This window comes from Mustela erminea, chromosome 5, assembly GCF_009829155.1.
Source record: "Mustela erminea isolate mMusErm1 chromosome 5, mMusErm1.Pri, whole genome shotgun sequence".
Taxonomy (NCBI): domain Eukaryota; kingdom Metazoa; phylum Chordata; class Mammalia; order Carnivora; family Mustelidae; genus Mustela; species Mustela erminea.
In genome coordinates, this window is record NC_045618.1 from 98,677,658 (window position 1) to 98,704,566 (window position 26,909).

The 26,909-nt window shown below is 41.3% G+C and overlaps 4 protein-coding genes across 7 annotated transcripts; 2 read left to right on the forward strand and 2 right to left on the reverse strand.

Annotated features, from left to right (window-relative positions):
* The first annotated feature begins 313 nt into the window (after positions 1-313).
* Positions 314-9,779, forward strand: LRR1 (leucine rich repeat protein 1). 3 transcript variants are annotated; one of them, XM_032344149.1, is made up of 4 exons: positions 316-836; positions 4,318-4,419; positions 5,900-6,621; positions 9,354-9,779. In XM_032344149.1, exons 1-4 carry the CDS (start codon positions 624-626, stop codon positions 9,592-9,594), a joined length of 1,278 nt encoding a protein of 425 aa, XP_032200040.1. In that variant the 5' UTR covers positions 316-623; the 3' UTR covers positions 9,595-9,779. The 3 variants fall into 3 exon arrangements, with proteins under 3 accessions (XP_032200043.1, XP_032200040.1, XP_032200042.1); XM_032344151.1 differs by having other exon boundaries at positions 317-836; positions 4,321-4,419; XM_032344152.1 differs by lacking the exon at positions 5,900-6,621 and having other exon boundaries at positions 314-836; positions 4,321-4,419; positions 9,354-9,609.
* A 3,087-nt stretch (positions 9,780-12,866) lies between these two features.
* Positions 12,867-14,095, reverse strand: RPL36AL (ribosomal protein L36a like). The gene is made up of 2 exons (XM_032344155.1): positions 13,975-14,095; positions 12,867-13,294 (listed from the first exon to the last, which is right to left on the reverse strand). Exon 2 carries the CDS (start codon positions 13,275-13,277, stop codon positions 12,957-12,959), a length of 321 nt encoding a protein of 106 aa, XP_032200046.1. The 5' UTR covers positions 13,278-13,294; positions 13,975-14,095; the 3' UTR covers positions 12,867-12,956.
* A 63-nt stretch (positions 14,096-14,158) lies between these two features.
* On the forward strand, positions 14,159-17,716 carry MGAT2 (alpha-1,6-mannosyl-glycoprotein 2-beta-N-acetylglucosaminyltransferase). Its single transcript, XM_032344148.1, has one exon. It carries the CDS (start codon positions 14,658-14,660, stop codon positions 15,996-15,998), a length of 1,341 nt encoding a protein of 446 aa, XP_032200039.1. The 5' UTR covers positions 14,159-14,657; the 3' UTR covers positions 15,999-17,716.
* Positions 17,717-18,305: 589 nt separating this feature from the next.
* Positions 18,306-25,851, reverse strand: DNAAF2 (dynein axonemal assembly factor 2). Of its 2 annotated transcripts, XM_032344144.1 has the most exons (4): positions 23,647-25,851; positions 20,165-20,308; positions 19,250-19,312; positions 19,045-19,140 (listed from the first exon to the last, which is right to left on the reverse strand). In XM_032344144.1, exons 1-3 carry the CDS (start codon positions 25,630-25,632, stop codon positions 19,295-19,297), a joined length of 2,148 nt encoding a protein of 715 aa, XP_032200035.1. In that variant the 5' UTR covers positions 25,633-25,851; the 3' UTR covers positions 19,045-19,140; positions 19,250-19,294. The 2 variants fall into 2 exon arrangements, with proteins under 2 accessions (XP_032200034.1, XP_032200035.1); XM_032344143.1 differs by lacking the exon at positions 19,250-19,312 and having other exon boundaries at positions 18,306-19,140; positions 23,647-25,846.
* Between the last annotated feature and the right edge of the window lie 1,058 nt (positions 25,852-26,909).

Sequence of the window (26,909 nt, forward strand, 5' to 3'; positions counted from 1 at the left end):
GACAGAAATCGCCAAGTCAAATGCTGTCCTATCTTTCAGTTCTGACGGGACAGGTGTTGCCTCCGGAGTGAGCGGAGCCACCAAAACCAAAACAAACACCAGCCCATCAGCGCCAGGAAATGCCGCAATGGGCAGCTCGTAAAGTCCCAAGTTCCGAAGCTATGTAGGTAAAGACACTCTCCCTTTAACAGGGGAGCACCCGCTTCCCTTTGGGAAACTCAACTACCGAAACCCGTTAAGTGTCCACAGCGGAAACTAGAACTCCGCCCCAAACAATAACCACCTGCGCCGCCAGCCGCAAGCGTTCCTGGGAAAGGACGTTGCGCCTTCGCCAGTCGCCGGTGTCGGGAGGCACGAGCCGAATCCTCAGGCGGCCGGTATCCGCGCTCCGCCGACGGGCAGCCGCAGTGAGGACTCGGCCCTGCAAGTGAAATGGGAGGCAGGCGCCCCCGCAGATCCATAGAGCCGCTGTTCTGAGAAAATCCGAGCTGTGGGCACTCCGAGCAGGCAGGCAGATCCGGGGACAGCCCGCGCGCTCCAGGACCCCGGCGGCGACGCGGCGCGGCGGGAAGGGGGAAGTTTCAAAGCCGAGTTCTGGATTTGGCTTACAGCTGCTGGGAGAAATGAAGCTCCACTGCGACGTAGAAGTAGTCAGTCGGCATTTGCCGGCTCTGGGAATGAGGAACCGGGGTAAGGGCGTCCGGGCGGTGTTGAGCCTCTGTCAGCAGACGCCCAGGAGTCAGCCTCGGGCTGGGGCTCGGGACGATAGAGGCGGCCCGCACCCCACCTGCCTGCTCATTTCCACTTTGAAAGACAAGCGTGGGACCCGCTATGAGGTGCGTGGACAGAACCCGGCCTGCCTCGGGAATTGGCCACGGGTCTCGCATGCTCGCCGGTTCCAGAGGTTGGAGCCTGGCCTGGGGGCGGTTACCTGAGCCCCACCACCCCTTCCAGCCCTGGGCGTCTCCTGTGAACCCGAAGGAGGAAAGCTTTTGAGAGGGCACCTTTTCCTTATTTTTCTTTCCTTTTTTATTTTATTTTATTTATTATTATTATTTTTTTTTTTGCCCTAAACTGACAGCCTTTCTATTCAGTAGTGGATAGTAGCCCGGCCCTTTTAAAGCCTCTGGAAACTCGGTCTGCGTGAAACTAAACTTTAAATGAAACAGCATTCCAGTTTGGGGGACCAGTAAAATAATTGCACTTTCGTTCAGTAAGTTTTTTCCCCCCACGGTACTTTCGCTAGCTTTTTTTTTTTTTTTAAAGGCTTTAAGTGATGCTGGATAGTGTCCAAGGTCGCTAGACCAGATTAGTATAGTAGTATAACAGTAATGCATTGGGTTGCATCATGATATTTTATTAATGTTACTGGTTAGTGCATCTCTCTCTCTCTTTTTCCTTAAATGTTTAATTTCCTAAGACTTGATTTTCTAGGGCGAGGGCTTTCTCTCCTCTACAGAGCAATAGTAAACTCTAAAAACAATTGGAAGATGAAACAATTTTCAAAACACAAGTTTTATAAAATTGTCTTCCTCATTTTACAAGGCACTATGTTATTTTGTCAGAATGACTGGCATACCCTTATGTCTAAATAAAGTTTATACATAAAATTGAGGGGCAACTCATCTCCCACCCTTGCATCTGACTCTTGTCCAGATTTTATACAGTTTCTGGGATTATTCCCTCATAGTGTTGTACTCCACAATGAATACTCTTAGTTGAGGGATGTGTTTATTGCATCTCATTCAGAGATGCTTAATAATTGATACAGGCAGTTAAAAGTATAATTTCTCCTTTTTCATGGAATCAACTCATATAGTCTTTCAACTTGAAAAGACTTCAGCAATCACCCAATATTTTATAGGTTAGAAGACTGTAAGTTGACAGAAGCAAACTCATAACAAGAATTGTGTCTCCCTTTTCTTCACCATTGTCTTCCCCAAAACCTCTGTCAAGCCCAGCTCAGGTAGTGTATATTTTTAAAAAGCCTGTAACAATCTCTTCCCTAAGCTTAAGGTGCACTAGTAATGGTAGGTCGTGATCCTAATCAAAACTTTACTGAGAACTATGAGTTGAAGGTTTACTGTGTGCAAGATGCAGTGCTAGATGCTATGGGAGAATAAACTTGATTTAGTCACTATCCTTCCAAGACTAGAAAGGAAAAAACAAAAACTAGTGCTTGCACTACAAAGGTGGGCTATGATAAATGCTATAATAAAGGTAGAAGTATAATAGTAAAGTATCAAAAAGCTAAATGAATTTCATTACAGAGGCTTGAGAAAGTGGGTTTTTTTTTTTTCAAGATTGATTGATTGACTGATTGATTTGAGAGAGAGCAGGAGCAGGGCAGAGGGAGAGGGACAGGCAGACTCCCTGCTGAGCAGGGAGCCTGATATGGGACTCAATCCGAGGACTCTGGGATCATGACCAAAGCTGAACACAGATGCCTAACTGATTGAGCCACCCAGGCACCAGAGAAAGGTTTTGTAGAAGAGGTAGTGGCACAGGCCTTGGAACATAGTGGGTGCTCAGTAAACATTTGTTGGAAGAGTTAAAGTGGTGTTGTTGGTTCTGGGTCCTGAAGATTAGTATTAGTGCTAAGTGTAGAAGTATCTTGGGGATCTTTCTTTTACCAACTTTTCTATTCCGTTGTTCAGCTACTACCCATCTCACTGTAATTTCTAAATCTGTATCTTTAACTAGTCCTCTCCTAATTTCCAACTTGAATCTTCTATCGATTGGAAATCTTCACTAAGATATGTTGTAGCATTTCATACTCAAGATATCTAAAAATTAATTTTCTTTGCCACCCTAAATTTGCTTTTCTCTTGGAATTATGCAACTCATTAAATAGTACTCTGCTCTTGGGATGCCTGGGTGGCACAGTTGTTTGAACATATGCCTTCAGCTCAGTTCATGATTATGGGGTCCTGGGATCAAACCCTGAGTCAGGCTCAGAGTGGGGTCTGCCTCTCCCTCTGCTGCTCTCCACCTCGTGTTCTCTCTCTCTCTCTCAAATAGATAAATCTTAAAAAAAAAAAAAAAAGTGTTCTGCCCAGAAGCCTTAAAGCTTTTACATTCCCACATCAAATAAAATACTGAATTCTTTCAGTTCTACCTCATAGGTATCTTTCAGATTTCCTTACCTCCTTCTGTCCCAACTACAGTCTAAACCACCATTAACCCTTCCTTGGCTAGTCTCTTAAAAGATGCTATTTCTACCCTCCCCCATCCTAATTCCCCCTCCCCCAAAGTTCGTTCTTACACTGTGGTTAAAGGGAAGTTATCAAAATGTAGATCTATGTTCACAACTTAAAGTCGTTCAGTAGATACCATTTGCAGAATAAAATCCAAAATTCTTGACATGGTTTACAAAATTTTTCAGCCTTCGATCTCTGCCTGTCTGGGTTCACTTGCTTCTACACTGAATCCTTTAGCCATATTGAACTTCTTTCAGCTCCTCACAGCTGCGAAACTCCCTTGCCTTCAAGGCTTAGTACACATTTTTCCTTATCGGTATGCTATTCCCTCTCTCTCCCCAGTATCCTCACTTGCCCTACATCTCTTTCAGTTCTCACCTTTAAGGTCACCTTTCCCCTAGACCAGGTGAGCTTCCTTTGCTATATAAGGTCTTAGAGCAGTCTCTAATTCCCTTATCTTAATATTTGTTGTGCTTATTATTGCTTACTTAATAATTGTCTCTCATCAGACTTTATAAATGTAATTATCATTTGGTTTTTTTCACTACTATTGTTTTAACCCCCCTGACATAGTACCCGGTACAGAGTGGCTTTTCAGTAGTTGTTGAAGTCTAAAGCAGAAGCAACAATTGTCATTAGTAATTTTTGAGCACCTATTATGTGTCGGTCACTGTTGTGCCTCTGTGGATACAGTATCGAACAAAGGAAACAAGTTCCTGGTTTCTTGGAATTTATAATCTTGTGGGAGTGTGTCCACTTGGGACTAATGGACTGAAGTTAAGAAGGCAAGTAACTACTATTGGCAGCTCCTACTACGGTCACATAGTTGGAATGGGAGAAGAGGAGCATTCTCCCAAACGGGATTCACAGGAAAGGGTTACTGGGCTGATAAAACAGTAGTATCTACTAGAAGCTAGATAAGAAATGTAGCTACCCAAATGCTTAAAAAAAAAAAAGAAAGGAAAAAAAAACACAATGAAATTAAAAACTAAAACTTAAAACCACAAAACTCCCAGACTTGAATAAAAAGCCTGGCAAAGTGACTGGCACATTCTAGTTGTAATAAATATTGAATCACAATACCTGGTTTTGTCCTTTTTTTCTCATTGGTTTTAAGCAGCTAAAGGAGAACATTGAGCAGTTCTTCACCAAATTTATGGATGAGGGGAAAGCTACTGTTCGGTTAAAGGAGCCTCCTGTGGATATCTGTCTAAGTAAGGTATGGTATTAAAAACACTAATGGTTAGGTTGGTTGATTGTATTTTCTTTATAGAAGAAGCTGTTTGAGCATCCTGATATCCCACTTAGCTGAACAGGGATGGACACTTGACAGATGTGTTTGAAGAAGCAATGGCAGCTTCTCTGGCATGCTGGCCCAGCTCTAAAAGTGCAGAGAGGCTATGCAGGATGGGGAGGAAGGAGAATGACTTAGCTCTGTGCTCCAGATGGAGCCTTTTGGTGTTCTAGAGGGGAACTATAAGGCCGGTGGCACAAGTCTACATTTTGCCAGCATAATCAGGTTGCAAATCTAAATTTGGTGTAAAAAAAGATAAAATGCAAGTAGGACAATTTAGGGGGTGTTATATTTATTATCATTTTAGAAAATACTTAAACCATTAAAATATATATTTTTTAAAACAATTTACTTATTTTAGAGAGAGAGTGAGAGAGCATGAATGTGAGAAGCAGAGAGAGAGAGGAAGAGAGAATCTCAAGCAGACTCCAAGCTGAGTTCAGAGCCCGATGTGGGGCTCGATCTCATGACCCTGAGATTATGACCTGAGCCAAAACCAGGAGTCAGATACTTATTGGACTTAAGCCCCCAGGCACCTCTAAAGATTTTATTTTTATACTTAACACCTTTTTTATACTCTACACCTAATGTGGGACTCGGACCTACAACCCCAAGGTCAAGAGCTGCATGCTTCACCAAATGAGCCAGCAAGTGCCCCATCTCAGTTCATCTTAAATCCGTCTTTTTTCTTTTTTTAATGATCTTATTTATTTGGGTGTGCCTGGGTGGCTCAGTGGGTTAGAGCCTCTGCCTTCGGCTCACGTCATGATCTCAGGGTCCTGGGATCCAGCTCTGCATCGGGCTCTCTGCTCAGCAGGGAGCCTATTTTTCTTCCTCTCTCTCTGCCTGCCTCTCTGCCTACTTGTGATCTCTGTCTGTCAAATAAATAAATAAAATCGTTAAAAAAATAAATAAAATAAAGATTTTATTTATTTGATAGAGAGAACACAAGTTGGGGAAGTAGCAGGCAGGGAGAAGGGAGAAGCAGGCTCCCCCTCTGAGCCAGGTGCCCTACACGGGGCTGGATCCCAGGATACTGGGATCATGACCTAAATAGAAGGCAGCTGCTTAATGACTGAGCCACCCAGGAACTCCAAACCCAACCTTAAGTGGAATCTTTTCATGCTTTCCCATCTTATTTTATGCTCTTTTCGTTCCTTTTTAAATGGTTTTATTTAGAGTGTGTCTTTCAACATAACCTTTTTTCAGAAATTTTCAAAGTTTTGTATCTGTATTGAAATTTAGTCAATAAAGTGCTAAAAAATTTATTTTTACTACTATTTTCAAGAAATGATTGCACCATTTTGCATGCATAATTTTACAGAATTTGTTGTATGATGAATTAGCATGCATATATTATCTAAAATGGAATTTATAATTGTACGACTTATTTTTATTTATTCAGGCCAATTCCAGCAGTTTAAAAAGTTTCCTTACAGCTGTGAGACTGGCTCATAGAGGTTGTGATATTGAAGCACCACTTACAACCTTCACACCAGTGAAGACTTCAGAATTTGAAAAATTTAAAACTAAAATGGTTATCACATCCAAAAAGGACTATCCTCTAAGCAAGAACTTTCCATATTCTCTGGAACATCTTCAGACTTCTTACTGTGGGCTTGTCCGAATTGATATGCGTATGCTTTGCTTAAGAAACCTGAGGAAATTAGACTTGAGTCACAACCATATAAAAAAGCTTCCAGCTACAATTGGGGACCTCATCCATCTTCAAGAACTTAACTTGAATGACAATTACTTGGAGTCATTTAGTGTAGCCCTGTGTCAGTCCTCACTCCAGATGTCACTTCGGAGTTTGGATCTCAGCAAGAACAAAATTAAGGCACTCCCTGTGCAGTTTTGCCAGCTCCGAGAACTTACAGATTTGAAACTTGACGATAATGAATTGATTCGATTTCCTTTCAAGATGGGACAGTTGACAAAACTGCGTTTTTTGTCAGCAGCTCGAAATAAGCTTCCCTTTTTGCCTAGTGAATTTAAAAATTTATCCCTTGAGTACTTGGATCTTTTTGGAAATACTTTTGAACAACCAAAAGTCCTTCCGATTATAATGCTGCAAACGCCATTAACTTTATTGGAATCTTCTGCACAAGCGGTATTATATAATAGGTAAGACTTTAATAGTCATAAAATGTATCTAGCATTCTAGTATTCTCATCATCCTCACTGTAATAGTCACAGTCTTTAACATAGTTTACAATGCTGTGCACAAACTGGCCCCTTGCACCAGTGACCTTCTTGGTGCTCCTTACTCCGGCTTGGAATGCTTTTCTTCCAGAAGGTTCATAACTCACTTTCTCACTTCATTCAGTTCTCTTCCCACGTGGCACCCAGAAAGGCATTTCTTGACTCTATTTAAAGTTTGATTCCCCCACCTCCTTACACTGCTTGACTTTTTTGTCATGGGATTTATTACCTGGCATTACATATTTTTTAACATTTTTTTTTTCTGTCAGTTTTCCCCACTATAATGTAAGATCCATGAGGGCATGGACTTTGTCTTATTACTTACTGTTTCCCCAGGGTCTAAAATGTGATATTCCTCCTTTCCTACCATATATTAGGCTCTTAATTAATATTTGAATGAATGAATGGCAGTTGTTTCTCCAAGAGTGGTCCCTGACCAACAGTATCAGAATCACCTAGCAACTTGCAAGAGATGTGAGGTTTTAACTCCACTATAGACCTACTGAATCAGAAAATCTGAGGATGGGGTCTAACCCTGGTGTTTTTATCAGTCCTTCCAGGTAGTATTGATGCACTCTAAAGTTTGAGAATTACAATCTGGTACAGTGGTCAAGTGTGGTCTTTGGAGTCAGACTTGAGATTGATTCCTGGATTTACCCCTTAGTGTGGTTTTAGCAAGTTATTAAACCTCCTTTGATTCAATTTTCTCATTTGTGAAACAGGAATAATAATACCCACTTTACATAGTTGTGAAGATAAAGGAGCTAATACTTTGGCATATAGTAGGACTCAATAGCTGTTGGTTCTCCTCCCCCTTGTCTTTGAACACTAACTGCACGTGGTTTCATGAGACCCCAAACTCCGTGCTTCTTTCATACAGGAGACTAAGATGTAGACCAAATTATTATCGAGTGCCCATAAAATGGTAGGAAGACCATATTTCAGAGACAGGATTGGTTTTTTAGTGGGTAGAGAGGATTAAAATAAAAAAAAACATGGGCCTAGAAAAATACACAGAATTTTGCATACAGCTTTATAATGCTCATGGACCCTGACTGAAATCAATTACAACCCTCCCTCCTCACCATTTGTATTTAAGAGCTCTTAGTTTAAAGTGGTGATTCTCAAACTTTATTTCACATTTGGAGTCACCTGAGGAGCTTTAAAAATTCTGATGATTTGAGACACCTGGCTGGCTCAGAACTGACGTCCAACATAGAAAAGTGGAAGGAAAAAAATAGGTGATTAAAATGTGATATGATAGGGCAGGTAGAAAAATAAATTGATAGTGGTGAATGATATAGCATGTAGTATTTACATTGTTTTTTAAACTTGACCTCTACTGGTATATGTTCTTTTAAGGTGACCTTATTTTTTACTAATGTATAATTCTGCATGTTTTCAGCCCACTTGTTATAAAAAGAATACCATTCCAAAACTATGAGAACAATGCCTTTATCTAGCTGCTGGTGAATTGCCCTAACTACTGGTTACAAACAAAGTTATGGTCTATTAGAAAAATTTGTGGGAATTTAAAGTATGTTAGATAGAAAATGCAGTTTTTAACTCTTACCTATTTCCCTAGGCTATAATCAACAGCCTGAAAGAGATAAACATAAACATGTGGTAGATACTCCTAGCACAGTTTTTTTTTTTTTAATTGTTACTTATACAAGCAAGAAATTAGTACAGGTGAAAAAAATGAATTGCAAACAAGACTGGTCACTAATCCCTTATGAAAAGGAAACTTTTTTATTTGATATGTATCTTTTCAGACTCTTTCTAAAAGGGTTTTGAACTCCAGTTTAAATTATGAGTAGATTTTATTTATTTGTTGAAAAAGATCTGAACACCTATTACGTGCCAGCCTAAGTTAGGGACTAGAGAACAAAACACAGACTCTGTGGGAGACAGACAAAGTGACTTGGGGTCTGGTTGAGTTTGGGGGAACAGTGTTTTGGGGAGTTTTGGGGAGTTGAACAGTGGGTAGGCAACCTCAAAAGACAATCTTACAGTGGCTCATAGATGAAGGTAAATAGTTTGACTTGATTTTAATTGCAGTGGGCATCATTGGAAGTTTTAAGTAGGAAGGGTGAGTGATTCAAGCAAGGTGAGGTCAGCCTACTGGCTTAGCCAGCCAGTAAATTAAAACAAATACCCCAAACAATAAGTGTTTTAAATCTGTTTCACAGTTTAAAAGTCCCTTTTGAACAATGGATGCCTAGGAGAGTATTTGGATATATTTACGTAAATGTTTCTTCACAAATAGAACTCAGTAATTTTCCCATTACCATTATGAGAATTGTGTAACAGAACTATACCTTTAAATGATCGTGTTATACTGGTCTTACATTGTAGATCCATAAAGGACAGATGACTCTCTGCAGTCTATTCCATGGGTTTTGCTATTAAGTGACAGTGCTAAAAGATACTTTATGGAGTAGTATAGGTATACAATATGTCATATGGTGTTTTTAGTATATTTTCACCATTCTCAACTGTTTGGAAGGGAGGATAATATACTGAGTCACTTAATTAAAGATCTTATTTTTCTATGGTTATAAGTCAGTGTCCAGAAATTCATGACCTAATGCATGAAGTTCTGAATCTAGTAGTGTATTAAAAAAATTTTTTTGAACTTTTTTTCCCAATAGGATTCCATATGGCTCTCATATCATTCCTTTTCATCTGTGCCAAGATTTGGATACTGCAAAAACCTGTGTTTGTGGAAGATTCTGTCTAAACTCTTTTATTCAGGGAACTACTACTATGAATCTACACTCTGTTGCTCACACTGTGGTCTTAGTAGATAATATGGGTGGTACTGAAGCACCTGTTATGTCTTACTTCTGTTCTCTAGCCTGTTATGTAAATTCCTGTGATATGTTAAAGTAATAGGTGATACTACAAAAAGAAATTCTATTTAGTTACAGATCAGTTTGGGATTCATTTGTGGTTTGTGTCAAACTGGAGAAAGGGAAGCCTTTCATATACTTGAGGGGAAGATGTTACTCTAACATTTTCAATCATTTGACTGTAAAACCTTAATTTCATTAAAACCTATTTAATTTCCTTGTGAAGAAGCAGTTTTATCAGTTTATTGCACATGTATTTATTTCAACCTAGTGTTTCCAGAATGGGTTGTGGGTTATCTTTTAATGTTAAACAGATATTGATCCCTATCACTCCAGTCATAGAGTTTTCTTACCAATTTTCTTCTTGAGTTTCAGTTAAAGAAATTGAGTTCCTATATGTAGAAAATATACCTTGAAGGACTAAGATAGTCCAAATTTTAGTGAAAACTTGTTTGGTATGAAACCATATAAGCATACCACTTTTTGTGTTTTTCTAGTATATTATTCTACATATGGAATTCTATATTCAAGCATAAAGTTGGAGCTGCGTTGGGATAAACAGACTTCAGCTTTTATAGGTTTTATAATGTTACTCACATCTTTGTTGTGATTTCTGTTTTTTAACTTCCAGAGTTGGAACACAGTTTTAGGGTTGAGTAGGAGTTAAAAATTGCTACTTTTTACTGACTACATTCTGTATTTGAAGGTTCTTTTTTCTGTTTATTATTTTAGTAACTTAATATTTTTATTTTTTAATTTAAAAATTGGTGATACACCAGCTAAACTATGATGAGGATTTGAACCAGGGGAAAGGAATGGAAAATGAAGCTGCTTGAAAAAATTGTGGAAAACGAAATCAGAACTGCTCCATTCTGTTCATTCCTATGGCCCTTCTTCAGATCAGCCTCTTTTTTAGATCATTGCAATAGCCTCATAACCGGTTTCTGGGAACAAAGGAAGTAAAAGTTACTAGAGAAAACCATCTCTGGTCTTAGCATACCATTGCTGCTTTGGGCCAGGACTTACAGTTAGTCTGTGTAAGACTATTTCTTATGGCTTAGGTAGCTGCTACTTCCTCTGTCCTAAAATATTTATTTGGAGCATTTTATTCTTTTCTGAAATTACAAGTATTCCTGAGTAAATACTGTTTTAACTGTTAGAAGATTTTTATTAAAACTTGATGTATAGGATCTCTAAAATGTAGTTTCTTCTCAGAGTGGATTCTTCTGTCCAGAGTAATTCTTGGGTGACCTTAAATTTGTTTTGCTTGTGGTCAAATTCTTCCTGCAAAAGATTTCTATATAATTTCTTGTTTTCATTTTTAAAAAATCATATATAATGCAAAAATGGCTTACACATTAAAAAGAGCTGCATTTAGCTCCATCTTTGTTCCAGGTGTTTTACATACAGTATGTGATTTAATCCTCACAAATTACCCTGGGAGGTACCACGAACCCAGACCAGAGATTTTAAGTCCAGGTTTTATATACCTTCTAAAGTTAATTCACTTAAGCTCTTAAAACCAAGAATTCTATAATTAAGTAAAACATCTTAGGATTTGCTAAACTCAAAATGTTGAAGGATTACCCATAAATATTATGTAACTACATTAAAGCATCATTCTTTTAAAAATGTATTGTGGCATATTTAACGTGTGTATCTGATTTTTACATGTTCTTGTAGAAGTTATTTTTATTTTTTTATTTATTTGAGAGATGGGCAGAGGAAGTGGGAGAGCAGACTCTTCACAGAGCAGTAAGCCCAGGACCCTGGGAACATGACCTGAATCAAAGGCAGACACTTGACTGAGCCACTCAGGTGCTCCAGAAGTTTTTCATCAACAAATGCAGAAGTGTCTGTGTTGGGACTAAGTGCCAACCAGCTGTTAGTCCTACACCCTAGCCCTTTGCATTATTCATCTACAAACCATCCCATGTAACTATCTTGGCCAACTTAAAATTCTTGAACAAATGCAGAATTTGTCTTCTCATAAACCATACCCTTTGTCATTCTTTCCTTTTGATACTCATGTTTTGCCTTCTGTGTGTTGCAAGGCTCACTTCTTTAAGTTTCATCTTTCCATTCTATTTTCAGTGGTAACTGCATACTTTCTCAAACCTCCTAGTAACCAAGAAGTTTTAACATTTGAGTGTCTCCAGGATGGCTTCTTAAAGAATCAAAAAAGTTTATGCCATCATGGACTCACTGTTTTTTCACTAGCTTCAGAATGTCTTTCAATTAGAAGTCGGTCTTAAACTCGTGCCTTACATTCAGGACCAGTCTATCACAGTGCTGTCCAAAAAAAACTGATGGAAATGTTCTGTATCTGTGTTGTCCAGTAGGTTGGCCACTCAGCATTATGTGTCTGTTGAGCACTAAATATAACTAGTCTAACTGAGGAACTGCATTTTTCGTTTAAATATCTATGTAGGGGCACCTGGGTGGCTCAGTGGGTTAAAGCCTCTGCCTTCGGCTCGGGTCATGATCCCAAGGTCCTGGGATTGAGCCCTGCATCAGGGTCTCTGCTCCGCAGGGAGCCTGCTTCCTCTCTCTCTCTGCCTGCCTCTCTGCCTACTTGTGATCTCTGTCAAATAAATAAATAAAAATCTTTAAAAATAAATAAATATCTATGTATAGCTAGTGGTCCCTACTGGACACCAACTTGCGAGTCAGCTCTTCTTATACCCCAACTTGGATACTCTGTCTGCCCCATTCAGTCTGCTATACACAGGCCTAATTTATCCTCCTCATTTACATTTTTCAAAATCTGATTTAGACCTTTCCCAGCAGCTCATCAGTTGTAATTATGAATTCACCAAACACATTAATTTTGAAATTGACCAGAAAATGTTTTTTTTTCCCTACTATGTGATTTATATCCATAACCTAGTTTATAAAGTTGGGAGGTGGGACTCCTGTTTTCTTTGTATATAAATACAAAATTCCAATTTCGTGGAACTAAATCTAAGTAAGAATTTGAGAATAAGGGGCACCTGGGTGCCTCAGTCATTAGGCGTCTGCCTTCAGCTCAGGTCATGATCCCAGAATCCTGGGATGGAGCCCCACATCAGGCTCCCAGCTGGATGGGAAGCCTACTTCTCCCTTTACCACCCCCACCCCTGCTTGTGTTCCCTCTCTCCCTGTCAAATAAAAATTTTAAAATACATAAATATATTTATATTTATACATATATATATATATTTGAAGATAAACCTTAGTTCATTGACTAATTTTCTGTTATTCTGAATCACATAAAGCATGTGATTCAACTCACTAAGCATGTCATTCTATTTAGATTGAAAAAAAAAACGGTTGGGTAAAAATATGACTTTATTTTCATACGGGTAATTTTTCTACAGGGTCAACATTTTCTTCTCAAAAATAAAAGAAGAAACTCAAAGCTTAGAACTGGATCACTTGGCCCTTTCTCTTCTTATCTCCTCCCAGTTCAAAATGTTTGCATCTCTTAATGGCCAGCATCCTCTTGGACCTGCAGTTAGGTTCAACACATTCAAGCCTCAGCACAATCTTCTTTGTGGTTTTAGCCTTCTTCCGGAAAATTGGCTTTGTCTGCCCACCATAGCCACTCTGCTTCCGATCATAGCGCCTCTTTCCTTGGGCATAAAGGGAATCCTTGCCCTTCTTATACTGGGTCACTTTGTGAGGCTGATGCTTTCCACACTTCTTACAGAAAGTCCTTCGGGTTTTAGGAACGTTGACCATCTCTGCAGCAGCGCAGTCTGCACGATGAAAATGTAAAACATCTGAAGTTAAAGTAGCAAACTTCAAACATTTTTAATAAAGTGCTTTAAAAATATAGAAAAACATTACACATGTCAGTAATGTGTAAACCCACCAAATACTCCTTTTACCTATGACTCAATACAAAAGTGCACACCTTTTTGTGATGTCCAGAATATTTATGGAATGAGACTCACTTAAAAGCAGCATAGGGGCGCCCAACAGCCAGTTCCCCGTACAAAGTGGGTTCCTTTGGAGCTTAATTTACTGTGGCCGTCCCAAAAAGCGTAGTGGGGTTTATCTGATTTTCTTTCTCAGACCCTCTCACACCCTTCTCCATGTTCTAGCTCCCGGGTATGCCCGGTTCAGTGCCTGGTTTCGGTCAGTAGCTCCAGCTACCGCCCGCTTCCGTTCCTTCTCCGGGAACCGGAGCTGTCTGGTTTCACTTTCCCCTCCGAAGCACCATCACCCGTGAGCAGCGTTCACGGCTGACGTGTCCCTGAATAAGTATCTCCCGGCCCACTGGCCGTCATTCGCGAGCCCCTTTCCGAGGGGAGAAGCCCGTTAACTGCCAAGGCAGCGGGTCTCGCCCTCCAGTTCCTACAACGGCCTGGTCCATCTCCAGATTCTGATCACTGGAGGTTCCTGCTGAGCCCGCTACACTCCCCTCTTCGCTTACCGGGAAACGGCAACTACGATCCTCGCCTCGCTCCGCTCTCGCCTAACAGGAAAGGGAGGATGAAGCGGAAGTAGGAACTGAGCGTGAGCGACAGTGCCACGGACCAATAGGCAGCAGGCAGCGCCGGCCCGTCGTCTCCGGACGCGTCCGGGAATCTCCAACCAGCGGCCCAGGGGGCGGGCCGGAGGGGTGTGGGCCGGAGGACCGCGGCGCTCCGAGGGCCAGTCGCGGGTTGTCAGAACGGTCGCCGCCAGAGTGGGGCGAGGCTGCGTCGCTGGGTCTTGGCGGTCTGGGGCCCGCGTAAGGATGAGAGCGCAAAGGACGCAGGGCCACTGGAGGCGCAGGTAACCAAGCGGGGTGCGGTGGGGCCGCGGCGGGACTTCTTCCGGGACCGGTGCTGAATGGAGAGGACCGAGGCGACGCCGAGCCGCGGCTCCTAGCGGCGGGGCCGCTACCCGAGCTGCAGCTGCCAGGCGAGGATGTGTGGAGCCCGGGCGGCGCGGGGGAACTGAGACCCTTCGGGCCCCTGGACCCCCGGGGCCCGGGATGAGTTAGCTGGGGCAGCCGCGGGGGCCAGTTCTGACTGCTACAGGCCAAGGCGACGGCCACCACCCGCCCGCCCCTTCTGTGCAGAAGCCGCTAGCTCCTTTTTGCGCCCGTCCGCGCTCCCTGCCCTGGAGACCATGAGGTTCCGCATCTATAAGCGGAAGGTGCTGATCCTGACGCTCGTGGTGGCCGCCTGCGGCTTCGTCCTCTGGAGCAGCAATGGGCGACAAAGGAAGAGCGAGGCCCTCGCCCCGCCGCTGCTGGACGCCGAGCCCGCGCGAGGTGCGGGCGGCCGGGGCGGGGACCATTCTGCTGTGTCGGTGGGCATCCGCCGGGTCTCCAACGAGTCGGCGGCTCCTCTGGTCCCCGCAGCCCCGCAGCCCGAGGCAGACAACCTGACGCTGCGGTACAGGTCCCTGGTGTACCAGCTGAACTTTGACCAGACGCTGAGGAATGTAGATAAGGCCGGCTCCTGGGCGCCTCGAGAGCTGGTGCTGGTGGTCCAGGTGCATAACCGGCCCGATTACCTCAGACTGCTGCTGGACTCACTTCGAAAAGCCCAGGGTATTGACAACGTCCTCGTTATCTTTAGCCATGACTTCTGGTCGACAGAGATCAATCAGCTAATCGCTGGGGTGGATTTCTGTCCGGTTCTGCAGGTGTTCTTTCCTTTCAGCATTCAGTTGTACCCCAACGAGTTTCCAGGCAGCGACCCCAGAGATTGCCCCAGAGATCTGGAGAAGAATGCAGCTTTGAAGATGGGATGCATTAATGCTGAGTATCCCGACTCCTTTGGCCATTATAGAGAGGCTAAGTTCTCCCAAACCAAACACCATTGGTGGTGGAAGCTGCATTTTGTATGGGAAAGGGTAAAAGTTCTTCGAGACTATACTGGCCTCATACTTTTCCTAGAGGAAGATCACTACTTAGCCCCAGACTTTTACCATGTCTTCAAAAAGATGTGGAAGTTAAAGCAGGAGGAGTGTCCTGAGTGTGATGTTCTCTCCCTGGGGACCTATACGGCCGTTCGAAGTTTCCATGGCATTGCTGACAAGGTAGATGTGAAAACTTGGAAATCCACAGAGCACAATATGGGTCTAGCCTTGACCCGGGATGCATATCAGAAGCTGATTGAGTGCACAGACACTTTCTGTACTTATGATGATTATAACTGGGACTGGACTCTTCAATATTTAACTGTATCTTGTCTTCCAAAATTCTGGAAAGTGCTGGTTCCTCAAGTTCCTAGGATATTTCATGCTGGAGACTGTGGTATGCACCACAAGAAAACCTGTAGACCATCCACCCAGAGTGCCCAAATTGAGTCACTCTTAAATAATAACAAACAGTACTTGTTTCCAGAAACTCTAATTATCAGTGAGAAATTTATGGCAGCCATTTCCCCACCTAGGAAAAATGGAGGGTGGGGAGATATTAGGGACCATGAACTCTGTAAAAGTTATAGAAGACTGCAGTGAAAAAATCACAATTACAAAAGCAAAAGTCACAGTCTTCTATTTTTGATATTTGTCCAAACAGAATATACAATTGAATAAAAGGGTTTAGGAACTGGTTTCTGCTTTAATACAGAAAAAAAATTCTTGTAAAAGATGTCCAAATATAGTAATCTTTTCCTTCTATGTCTGATTAAAATTTAAACACCAGTTTTCATTTTGGGAGTTGGGTTTTAAAGTTCAATCTCGATCTGCTAAAGGTAATCATTATTAATTGGTAAAAGAAAAGGGGAAATTTTATTTAAGTTGCATCTATTAATCTTTTTATCTGGAACTTTGTACACTTTTCCACTTTCAAAACTTATTTTAAGTACAGCAGACTTTATTTAAAATTGTCATAGCGGTAAAAAGTATTACAATGGAATTATTAGTATTAATGGAACAAGCCCAGTTTCACTCTTGACACGGTTACTAGGAAGGGATTGCTTCACTGGTTTTATAATACAAAAGTTATGTTTGTTAAACGCCCTATCAGAACAGACATTTTCAGTATTACAGATTCCTGTATTATTGTGTTAAGATTTGCCTGTGCTTTGGAGCCTTCATAGAACACACTTTCTTTTGGAATGTATTTGATTGATAAGAAAGTTTAAACACTGTTTTCACCTCAATGTAGAAGTACAGTGGGTTTTTTTTTCTTTTAGTGCTGCCAAAATAAAATACTCATTTTTGCATAAAAACGTTCATAATTATTTTGCAGAATAAATTTTGTTTACTCTTTACACCAAAATTCAGTGAAGGCATTCTAGAAGTTTTTAAAGTTTACATTACATCTTCGTGTGTACTGTTTGTACATCATATAACTGAGTTTGAAATAAAACCCCACTCTTGACAATGCATTCCCTTTAGAAGACACTGGCTTTCAAATTACCCAAGCATAGATAATGAACAATAAAAAGCTGCTGTGTAAGTGAAATACAGCCTAAATTGTTTTCGAAAGCCAGAAATGATAGAAAGTTCAGTCATGCCAAAGTGAAACATGTTCCAGTGCCAGCTTTATTTTAACTGAAATCATACTTTTTAAAAGGATAGACACAGTAAATAATAGGAAACATGCTTAAAATTTATTCCTTATTTCTTGTGGAAGTTTCTCTTAATCGTATATAATTGCATTCAACCAAAGTTATACAGAGACTAATTTCTGTGTATTAGGACAACATTTCATTCTAAGAAGATGGTGTATTAAATGGACAATTTTGAAATTACTTCATCAAATTAAGAGTCATATTATGTTTGAGAAATGCATATGGTTGTTAAATATGGAACAAATAGTTCTCTTGCTTTATGAGCTACCTTTATATTACCCGCACAGCCCAGTTTGGTTCCAGATTTTATAGGGTGTTATGTCAATCAGGATGAATTGTCATGCTTTGTACTAGCTTTTGGTGCTCTGATTTGACTTTCAGCAGTTCAGAGAACTAAAAAACTTAATGTCCAGGACTAAGGTAGGCCTGAAGTTTGATTTTTAATAAGAAAAAGATCATTGATAAACTAGATCATGGTTTTGGGGTCAGCAATTAGATCAACAAATATTTTCCTTTCTACATTTTCATTCATGCTGTACTAAAAACTTTTGTGGAAAAAAAATCTCTTTAGATTTTCTCCTGGCCTCCAATATAAATATTAATAACTTAACCACTGTTAAGATGAATTAGCTATTGCCCTCTTTTAGATATTACAAGCAAAACTAACTAGAAAACACTGGCTCTTTGGTTTCTTTTCATGTAATATATTGAAGACAATTTGCTATGGGAGCAAATTCCCAGATTTTTTAGTTGTTCTAAAATTCATAAATGTCGGGGTGCCTAGCTGGCTCAGTTGGTGGGGTGTATGATTCTTGATCTCAGGGTTGCAAGTTCAAGCCCTATGTTTGGGTAGAGAGATTACTTAAAAGCTTTTAAAAAAATTCATAAATGTATTTATAAAACCAAGAAATGTTTTAATACTGTAATAGTAACTTCCAGAAACATCTTTTAAGAAGTTGAATTTTAAAGGCATTACTATATAACCTGTATAACTATATATACGCGTGTGTGTGTGGCACACATAAAATACAGAGTTGAAGCAAAAATACTAAATTTCATTCAGTGTATCTGTATCATAATGGGATGGTTAATATTGGTTAGTAAAGTTCTAAGAATGTTTCAAGCATAAATAATCATATTTAGTGAAACATAAATGCATAGTTTTGAGATTCTACCCCTCCCCCCCATACTGATTAATTTCTAGTTAATTGCATTCTTAAGAATTCCGTTTTGTAACAGACACAACTTAGTGAATATTTACTTTGAAACTTTATTAAAGTAATGGTAAACAAAAGAAGCCAAAAACAAGCAAATATATACAGGTTGTTTTAAAACTAAATGATTAACTCGCCATTAGAAAAAAATATATCTATCAGAGCAATCACAAAAGTCTCCATAATTAAGGAAACTGTATAAACTCTACATACAAAAAAACAATCTCCAGTTTCCCCATGAGACTCAAAACTGCAAATTTTAATTTTATACTTTCTTGAGTACTTTAAGATAGTAGTTAACAGAAAGATAATGTTTTAAAACCAAACACTTTTTACTCTTATAAACTCTAAAATTATACAGAATCAGTCCAAGTCATATAGCAGAGAATTATGAAAACTGAATGCGCATTGAGTCACATGATCTTTAATAAACTGCACACTACCGTCCTGCATATTGGTTTCTTTTACGTTGTTAAGACCAGATAAATTGTGAACTGAAGCTCTGTTTAGTAATGAAGATAGGTCATCTCCATCCGATTCTTTCTCTTCTGTTATCACTGGCTCTTCTAAGTCCTCTTTTTCCTCATTTGAGTAAGCAGGACTTTTTTCTTTTATAAATTCAGGTTCCATTTTTGACTCAGGTTGCTGAGACTTTTCAAATAGCAAGTGTGAAACATCAGGAGCCCCTCGTAGGCACGCAACTGAACCACAACTGTCTGTCTCTAGTACTTTAACTTCTAGAGATGAATCAGAATCAGTTGTTGAGGTAGTAGGATATTCTATATTTTCTTTTTCAGTTAGATGACTTCCTTCATTGCCTTTTTCTTCCTTTTCATGAAGCTTTTCAGAGTTACTACATTCTTGCAACTATGTCAAGAGAAACAACAAATTAAGAAAAAAAACCAGAAAATTAAATTGTACTCTCTGGAATTTTTTTTTTTTTTTTTTTTGTAAGTTGTGAAGAAATAATGCTTACAGATATCCAGATAGGCATCCGGGCTTTCTGCCTCAAAGTCATCTTCTAAATGCTGCTAGTTCTCTTTAGCAATGCAGACAGTGCAAACCTGGCATTAATTCTTGAGTAATTCCTTTCAATGACCCCTTACCTCCTTCAGAATAAACTATTCCTGGCCTACAAACCCTTTGACATGGCCTACAAAACCATTTAGTATTCATTCTTTTTTTTGTTTGTTTTTTTAAAGATTTTATTTATTTATTTGACAGACAGAGATCACAAGTAGGCAGAGAGGCAGGCAGAGAGTGAGAGAGGGAAGCAGGCTCCCTGCTGAGCAGAGAGCCCGATGCGGGACTCGATCCCAGGACCCCGAGATCATGACCTGAGCCGAAGGCAGCGGCTTAACCCACTGAGCCACCCAGGCGCCCCAGTATTCATTCTTATAAGGGCATTCTTGAATTTCTTTTTCCTGAATTTTTGTGATTCTTTAGAGCTACTCTCCTCCCCAATTCATATGTAGATCAATTGTGCTAGTTACTAAATTATTTGTGTCCAATATTGAAGACTAAGAATAACCAGACTTAAGGTTCAACTAGAAAGAATGAACAAACTGAATAACATAGCTCCTTCCCATGGTTTGAGAGTCAAAAAGAAAAAGACTTCTTTGTCCCCGGACTGGTACTCAAACTTCCCACATGTTAGTTTCCCTCTTCCTCACTGGACAGTTATTTCGGGGTTAAATGAGATATGTGAAAATGAATCACAAAGTGTTTGGCCCATAGGAAAATACAGGCAAAAAAGTCTCTACTCCTCTTAAGTTTTCCCAACCATTATGTACATTTAATTTAAAGTTACGACATCAAGAAATCAAAAATTAAGTTATCTGTCAGGCTTTAACCTTGTCCTAAATCACTACAAAGGCAACCAAATCCTTACCTTTGCATGAATTTGAACCTTACTATCAGTAACCTGAAGAACTTCAATTAATGGTGGGGTTAAGGACATTGTCTGATTAAGTGGAGGACTCAGGACTTCTTCAAGAACCTCATCAACATTTTCTTCATTGACAAACAGCCTTTCCTAAAATAAAAAGAGAAAAAATATTCTGCTTTATAGGTCATTTTTTTGACAGTGTTGATCTAAAAACAGCTCATACAAGTTATTACACAGTTCGGGATTATGCTTTTAAAATGTTTAATGTTACTCCTATGCTGTCGTGGTAGAAGAAAACAGTATTGTACAGAGCAGTAAGAGTAGCAAGAGTATATACATATATCAGAAAAGATCCAAAAAGAAAAAAGTTTAGTTCCTTCTTTAAGTCTCTGTTAATAATCTGAGTTAATCTTACTTACATATGGTATTTTCCTTTCCTTTTTTTCTCTTAGTATTTATAAGAATAATATCACTTTTAGAAAAAAAAAATCACCTCTAGAGCTATAAATGCAGTCGAAGCTATAAAATGTAATTTAATATTAGAATACTTCCCAATGAGAGAGCTAAGAAATATATATGATAGGATTTATTCAAATTTTGTGTGACCAGTTTGCCTTTTAGTTCTTGGCCAGATAAGAGTCAAATATAATATTTGAGAGAAGTATATTCTATTTTTGTGATTGAGATAATCCATTGTGACAGTAGCATATAACTATTTATAAGAATGAGGTAGATTTCAAGAGCCTGACATGGAAAGATTTCCAAACTATAATTAGGGAATGCATAAATCACTTTCACCAGAATCCCAAACACAAAGCAACTTGTGCATATTCATGTCAAGTAAATACAGGTATATAGTTACAGTGTTGAAGGGAAAACCATATTTAAAATGCATAAAATCAGTTTGATGTTGCCCAAAATAAAAGTACTTTCATAAAAACAAATTTCCAAATAAACAGTTCATTATTTGGTCCAAATAGGAGAGCAAAATCAAGAAAGAGCCTAGTTTTAAAGTTCCCTTACATTAAACAGTATTTAAACTTAAGAACACCTACCATGAACACTGGGTACACAAAAATCTTGTATTTGGAGTAATTTCCTTGCTATTATTTTAAAGTTCCAGAATAACTGTATTATAGAAACGTTCCCCAATTAAAAGCATTTCTAAGGTTCCTGCCTCTGGTAAAGACACATTAATTGCAGAAAAATACCCAAATACTTTTATTATATAAATATGTAAGTTATATAATATATATAATGGAAATGGTTATGATTAAAACAAAGTGCATAAACTCACTTTATTCTAATGACTGATTTTATTCTAAAATAAACTGAATTTAGTGGTCCTAAAGCTCTAGGAAAATGTCCAGTGAATATTTAGGCTTTTATAAATCTATTTTGTACTTATGTGTAAAATAACAATTCTGACCTTGACAGTCACAAATCACTCTATTTTCATATGATGCATATAATATAATCATCATATAGTACATGTCTACCCATCCATTACTCTTGTGATTTTAAGAAATTTTACTTTAATGCTTAGACTCTACTCTAGTCCAGCAAAATGTAAAGAAAAATAACTGAATATTATGGCTTCATCAGCTTTGGCAAATGTGATTAACAAAGTAATTATAAATCCATTTCAAGCATCAAAGATATAAAACACAGTTGCCCTAATCCCATTTTGTTCTAGTTTCTTTGCTAAAATAATGTTAGCCTTCTAGAAAATCAGATTAAAATAATAGTCTTTAGTATTCTCTCAACTGCCTATTCATAAAACTTTCTTCCCAATTGTTATTTTTACATTTATTAAAACAATTATGGGGCACCTGGCGGCTCAGTTGGAGGAGCATGCAACTCTATCTCTGAAGTGAGTTCAAGCCCCACCACAGGGTAGAGGGGCAGAGATTATGTATATAAACTTTAAAAATAAATAGATAAATACAACAATTACAGGAAACTGACTGCCCTTTCCTAAATTTCCCCCTGCTGATGACAGTCAATTTCATATTATATTCTCACAAAGTATCTTACCTTGCCCTGGCTATTTATTTTACCATTTTCGGAGAGTTTCAAATTAACCACTTCTCACAGAAGTTACCCCTCATAAAATGTAACTTATCAGCAAATACCCAGGAAAAATCACAGGAAGAAATGAAAATTTCTGGCAAGTTAAAGCCCAAGGCTAAACTTAATTTTCAATACATAATCCTTGCAACTAGTTTTATTTCTGGGAATTTAACCCTTGATTTGTTAAATAAAAGCTTTAAAAAAAAATACATGTAACACTAATACATATCTCAATGAAAACCACCAATTGTTAATTTAGGAGTTTAAAAAGTTCCTTAGAACTTAAAATTTTACAGTTAAAAAAAAAATTATCAGTAGGGGCACCTGATTGGCTCAGCCAGTTGAGGAACCCACTCTTAGATTTCATTCCTGTCATGGTCTCTGGTCCTGGGATGAACCCAGTGTATGCTCCCACTCAGTAGAGGAGTCTGCTTCTCTCTCCCTCACCTTCTGCCCCTCCCCCCACACAAGTCAGTAAATAAAATAAAATCTTTTTTTTTAATTGTCCATAATACTGGAGTACTGAATCGGAAATTCAAGAACCTCAATAACCCAAAAAGTATAGCAGCAACTACAATCGAACACACTATTCATGGAAATTATGTCCTAAGTAAACTAGGTATTGCTCAGCCCCAAGTTCGAGGACTTGCCCACAAGAGGTAACAAATACAGTTGCTCTTTCAACAACAGGGAGGGTTAGGGGAACACCGCAGCCCCAGTTGAAAAATCCACCTACAACTTTTGACCCCTGAAAGCCTTACTTGTAACATAAACAGTCCATAAACTCATATTTTGTATGGTGTATTATATACTGTATTCTTATAAACTAGAGAAAATATTTTTAAGAAAATCATAAAAGAAAATACATTTATAATATCATACTGTACATATCAAAAAGATCACTTATGATCTGAGCCACTGGGTGGCTCAGTGGGTTAAACCTCTGCCTTCAGCTCAGGTCATGATCTCAGGGTCCAGGGATCGGATCGGAGCCCCACATCGGGCTCTCTGCTCAGCGGGGAGCCTGCTTCCTCCTCTTTCTCTGCCTGCCTCTCTGCCTACTTGTGATCTCTGTCAATAAATAAAATCCTTTAAAAAAAAAAAAAGATCATTTATAAGTTGATCCAGGTAGTTCCAACCTGTGTTATTCAAGGGTAAGAGCAAATTTTAAAAGTGGGATAGAATTATTCAAATATAAGAGTCTTGGGGCGCCTGGGTGGCTTAGTTGGTTAAGCGTCTGCCTTCGGTTCAGGTCGGTTCATGGGTCCTGGGATGAGCCCCACAGAGAGCTCGCTGCTGGGGGATTGCGGAGCTTACTCTGCCTCTGCCTCTGCCTCTCCCCCTGCTCGTACTCTAACAAATAAATAAATACCATCTTTAAAAATATATACGAGTCTAGAAAGAACTGTTACCTGCAAAGAATCCTTGTTTAAACCATAATACCATTCTCTCCAATGTCCATGGCATTCTGGAGATTTGGCCAGTTCTATCACTGCATTGTTCGAAGAAATACTAGCCACTGGTTCTTTGGTGCTCAGTTTATTCTCCGGAGCAAATTGCAAAAAGAAGGAATAGTAAACTAAGCCTTGGGTGGAGAAGCCCAGTTTGTACCCGAAGGGACTCACATCCCCTTGAAGACTTTGCGGTTGGATCTGAGGCACTTGAATCAACAGAGTCAGGGATTCTTCATCCTGATTACACTGCAAAGGAGGACACAACGGTTCCTTGCCGCCGGTCCCGGGACCACCCATGGCTCGATCGGAGGGCTCCCGGCCCGCGCCTTCCCCGAGCACTCGAGTCTCAGCTCCGAGATCTCCACGCGCACTCCCTCTTCCTGCAGCAGACTCTCTGTCAAGACCCCCAGATGAAGTACCAGGGGAGACTCCTCCACTGTCCTCAGGTGAGTTCTCCGCTACCGAGGGCGGCTCCTCTTCGATGCCCGTTGTGCACACCGCTTGCTCGTCCAAGTCCCGCTCGTCGGGCTCGAAGACGAGCTGCTCCGCAGCGGCGGCGGGCGTGGTGATCAAGGCGTCCGCAGCCCCGAGATCCGGCCCACCGTTCCCGGCACAACCCCCTGCCGGGCCCACCTCCCCCTCGCGAGCGGAAGCGCAGGCCGCGCCGTCAGTTCCGGACGTGTAGACGGACTCTTCCGGCGCCACGGCAGGTTCCTGGCGCGCAGGGGGCAGCGCCACGGGCAGCGTGACCACCAGCTGTCGCCGGGCCTTGTTGAACTGCGCCTTGCCGCGGCTGTCGTCCACCGGGTACGGGAGCGAGAGCCGCAGCCGGTAGTCGGGTTTCCTTGAGTCGAGGCACAGCCGCTTTCCCGTCACCTCCAGCGCCGCCTGCTCAGCCGAGCGCAACAGCGGCAGCTCGATGGTGACCACAAGCTCCCGGGGCACCGGGCTGGGGGCCGAGTCCCGGGAGCAGCGGTAATCCTGGAGGTCCACGTGGTGGCGCTGCACCACGCTGTAACGAGGCTCGGTGGGGGCGGGCTCAAGGACCGCCTCCGGAGGGGAGGGCGCCAGGGGTCGCGGGACCACTGAGTTCCCGGCCACCGCCGGGCACCGGTAGGGGTAGGGGAAATCAGGGAGAGGGCTCTCCGGCTCCCCCTCAGGCCGGGCCGGTACGCCCCCGGGGAGGGGTGTGCGCAGCACGGCGGCCTCCGGGGTCCCCTTGTACTTGATCTTCAGGGTCTTGGCATTCCTGTGGTCCAGCTTCACGCCGAACTGCTTCTCGATGGCCTCCAGTGCCGTGGCGTCCAGCATCTGGCGGAAGCGCTCGTGGCGCCTGGCCAGCGCGAGCGCTTCTGGGTGGAAGACCACGTCGTAGACCGTGTAGCGGGTGCCTCGGCCCCCCGCGTACTCGCGGCCGGGAGCCAGGCTGTAGGGCAGGGACCACTGGCTGCCGGCCGCCGCGCCCCTGGGGCCGGGTTGGCTGCTGGGCGCGCCCACCAGCGCGTTGCTGCACACGTTCACGAAGCAGCGACGCGCCCCGTCGAGGCTGGTGCGCAGTACGTGACCCGGCTGCGGGTGCACGAACCGCACGTCCACTCCGCGCTCACGCTCCAGCGCGGTGATCTCCTCTTCGTAGCGCCGTCGGTTCTCCGGGTCCGTGAGCTCCTCGGCGTACTGGGTGAACATTCGCCGGAACTCCGGGTCCTGAAAGGCTGAGGTGAGCCGCTGGACCTCCTCTCCGCTCAGGTCCAAGTCCTCCAGCGGCGAAGAGGCTGTCGCCTTGGCCATGCTGCCGCCGGAGCTCCTAGCCCTCCGGCCGGAGGAGAGCGACCCGAGACAAGGTGGGTGGGACGCGCGTAGAGTCGCCGGTCTGCCCAGAGTGGGGCGGCCCAGTTCGGTAACCGCCGGAGAACTGAGCCTGGAGCAGCGCGTGGTCGTTGCCATAGTGACACAGCCGCCAGCCAGGAGGAGTGGCTGGAATTGGAGTGGGCTGGTGGAAATGCCACAAATAACTTTCTTATTTCAAATCAACCAATTACACCACATACTACCTTTTTAGATTCCTGTGCCGTGGTGCAATTACGTCTGCAGAATAACTATCCTAATGTAATTTCCAGCATTTATGTACATTATCTTATTCACGAGCTGTAATTCAATTTTAAGCTTATCCACATGTTTTACTTTACCAAACCAACATTTCAGTTTTCTAGACATTTCACCATAAGGTTTTCCCTATACCACCTCACATTTGGGGCAAGAGCTATGGGCAGGCTATTCATAAATAATGATCAGTAAGCATACAGGACTTGTTTTTTAAGTTTATTATTTATTTTTCTATTTAGTAATCTCTACTCTCAACCTGACACTTAGCACCCTAAGATCAAGAGTCGCATGCTCCTTTGACTGAGCCAGCCAGGCCCCCCAGGACTTTAATAATAAAATGCAAATATAAGATCCCACAGATTACCTATCAAAATGACAAAGGCTGTTTTTACAATTACTGTTCTTTGCGGTGGTAGTAAAGCCTTTCTAGACAGTAGTTTGGTAGCTATATCAAAAGCCTTTAGAAGGTACATACGCTTTTCATCCAGCAATTCTCAGTCTAAGAGTGTGCTCAAGGCAACATTTCCCATGATTCTAAAGATTTGGGAAGATTCCAAGAATCCTGCAGTGGGACTGGGTGAGCAGATTTTACTATGGCTGTACAGGGGGATTTTGTTCATTCAAAAGTGATGTTATAGAATAGTATTTATTGACTAAGGGAGTTATTAACTGGTAGTTGTTCAATCCAGTTATTGTTTTTCTTTTCTCATTTTGTTGAAACTTTCACCAACATTTAACACAGTTGATTTGGGATTACCTCAGTGACAGGACACTTTCCAGATTTGTCTCCTACCTCAGACACTTGACACTATATAGTCTGTTTTGCAGGTGTTTATCTCTGTTCCACCTCGAAGTGGAAATGCCTCAAGACAGGGACCCTATCTCTTCTCCAATCACATTCTCTCCTTCACAAATATTTTTACGCTCACAAATACCAGACTTCTATATCAGGTTCTAAATTCCAAACTCGTATATCTAGTTGCCCATTTGAGGTCTCTATTTCAATGATTTAATGCTTATGTCTATCAGGTTTGAAATGACCAAAAATCTTAACTCCTTTCCCAACTTCTCCCCTCATCTTATGATCTCTTGGCCATATTCAAAACAGTTGAGTCCCC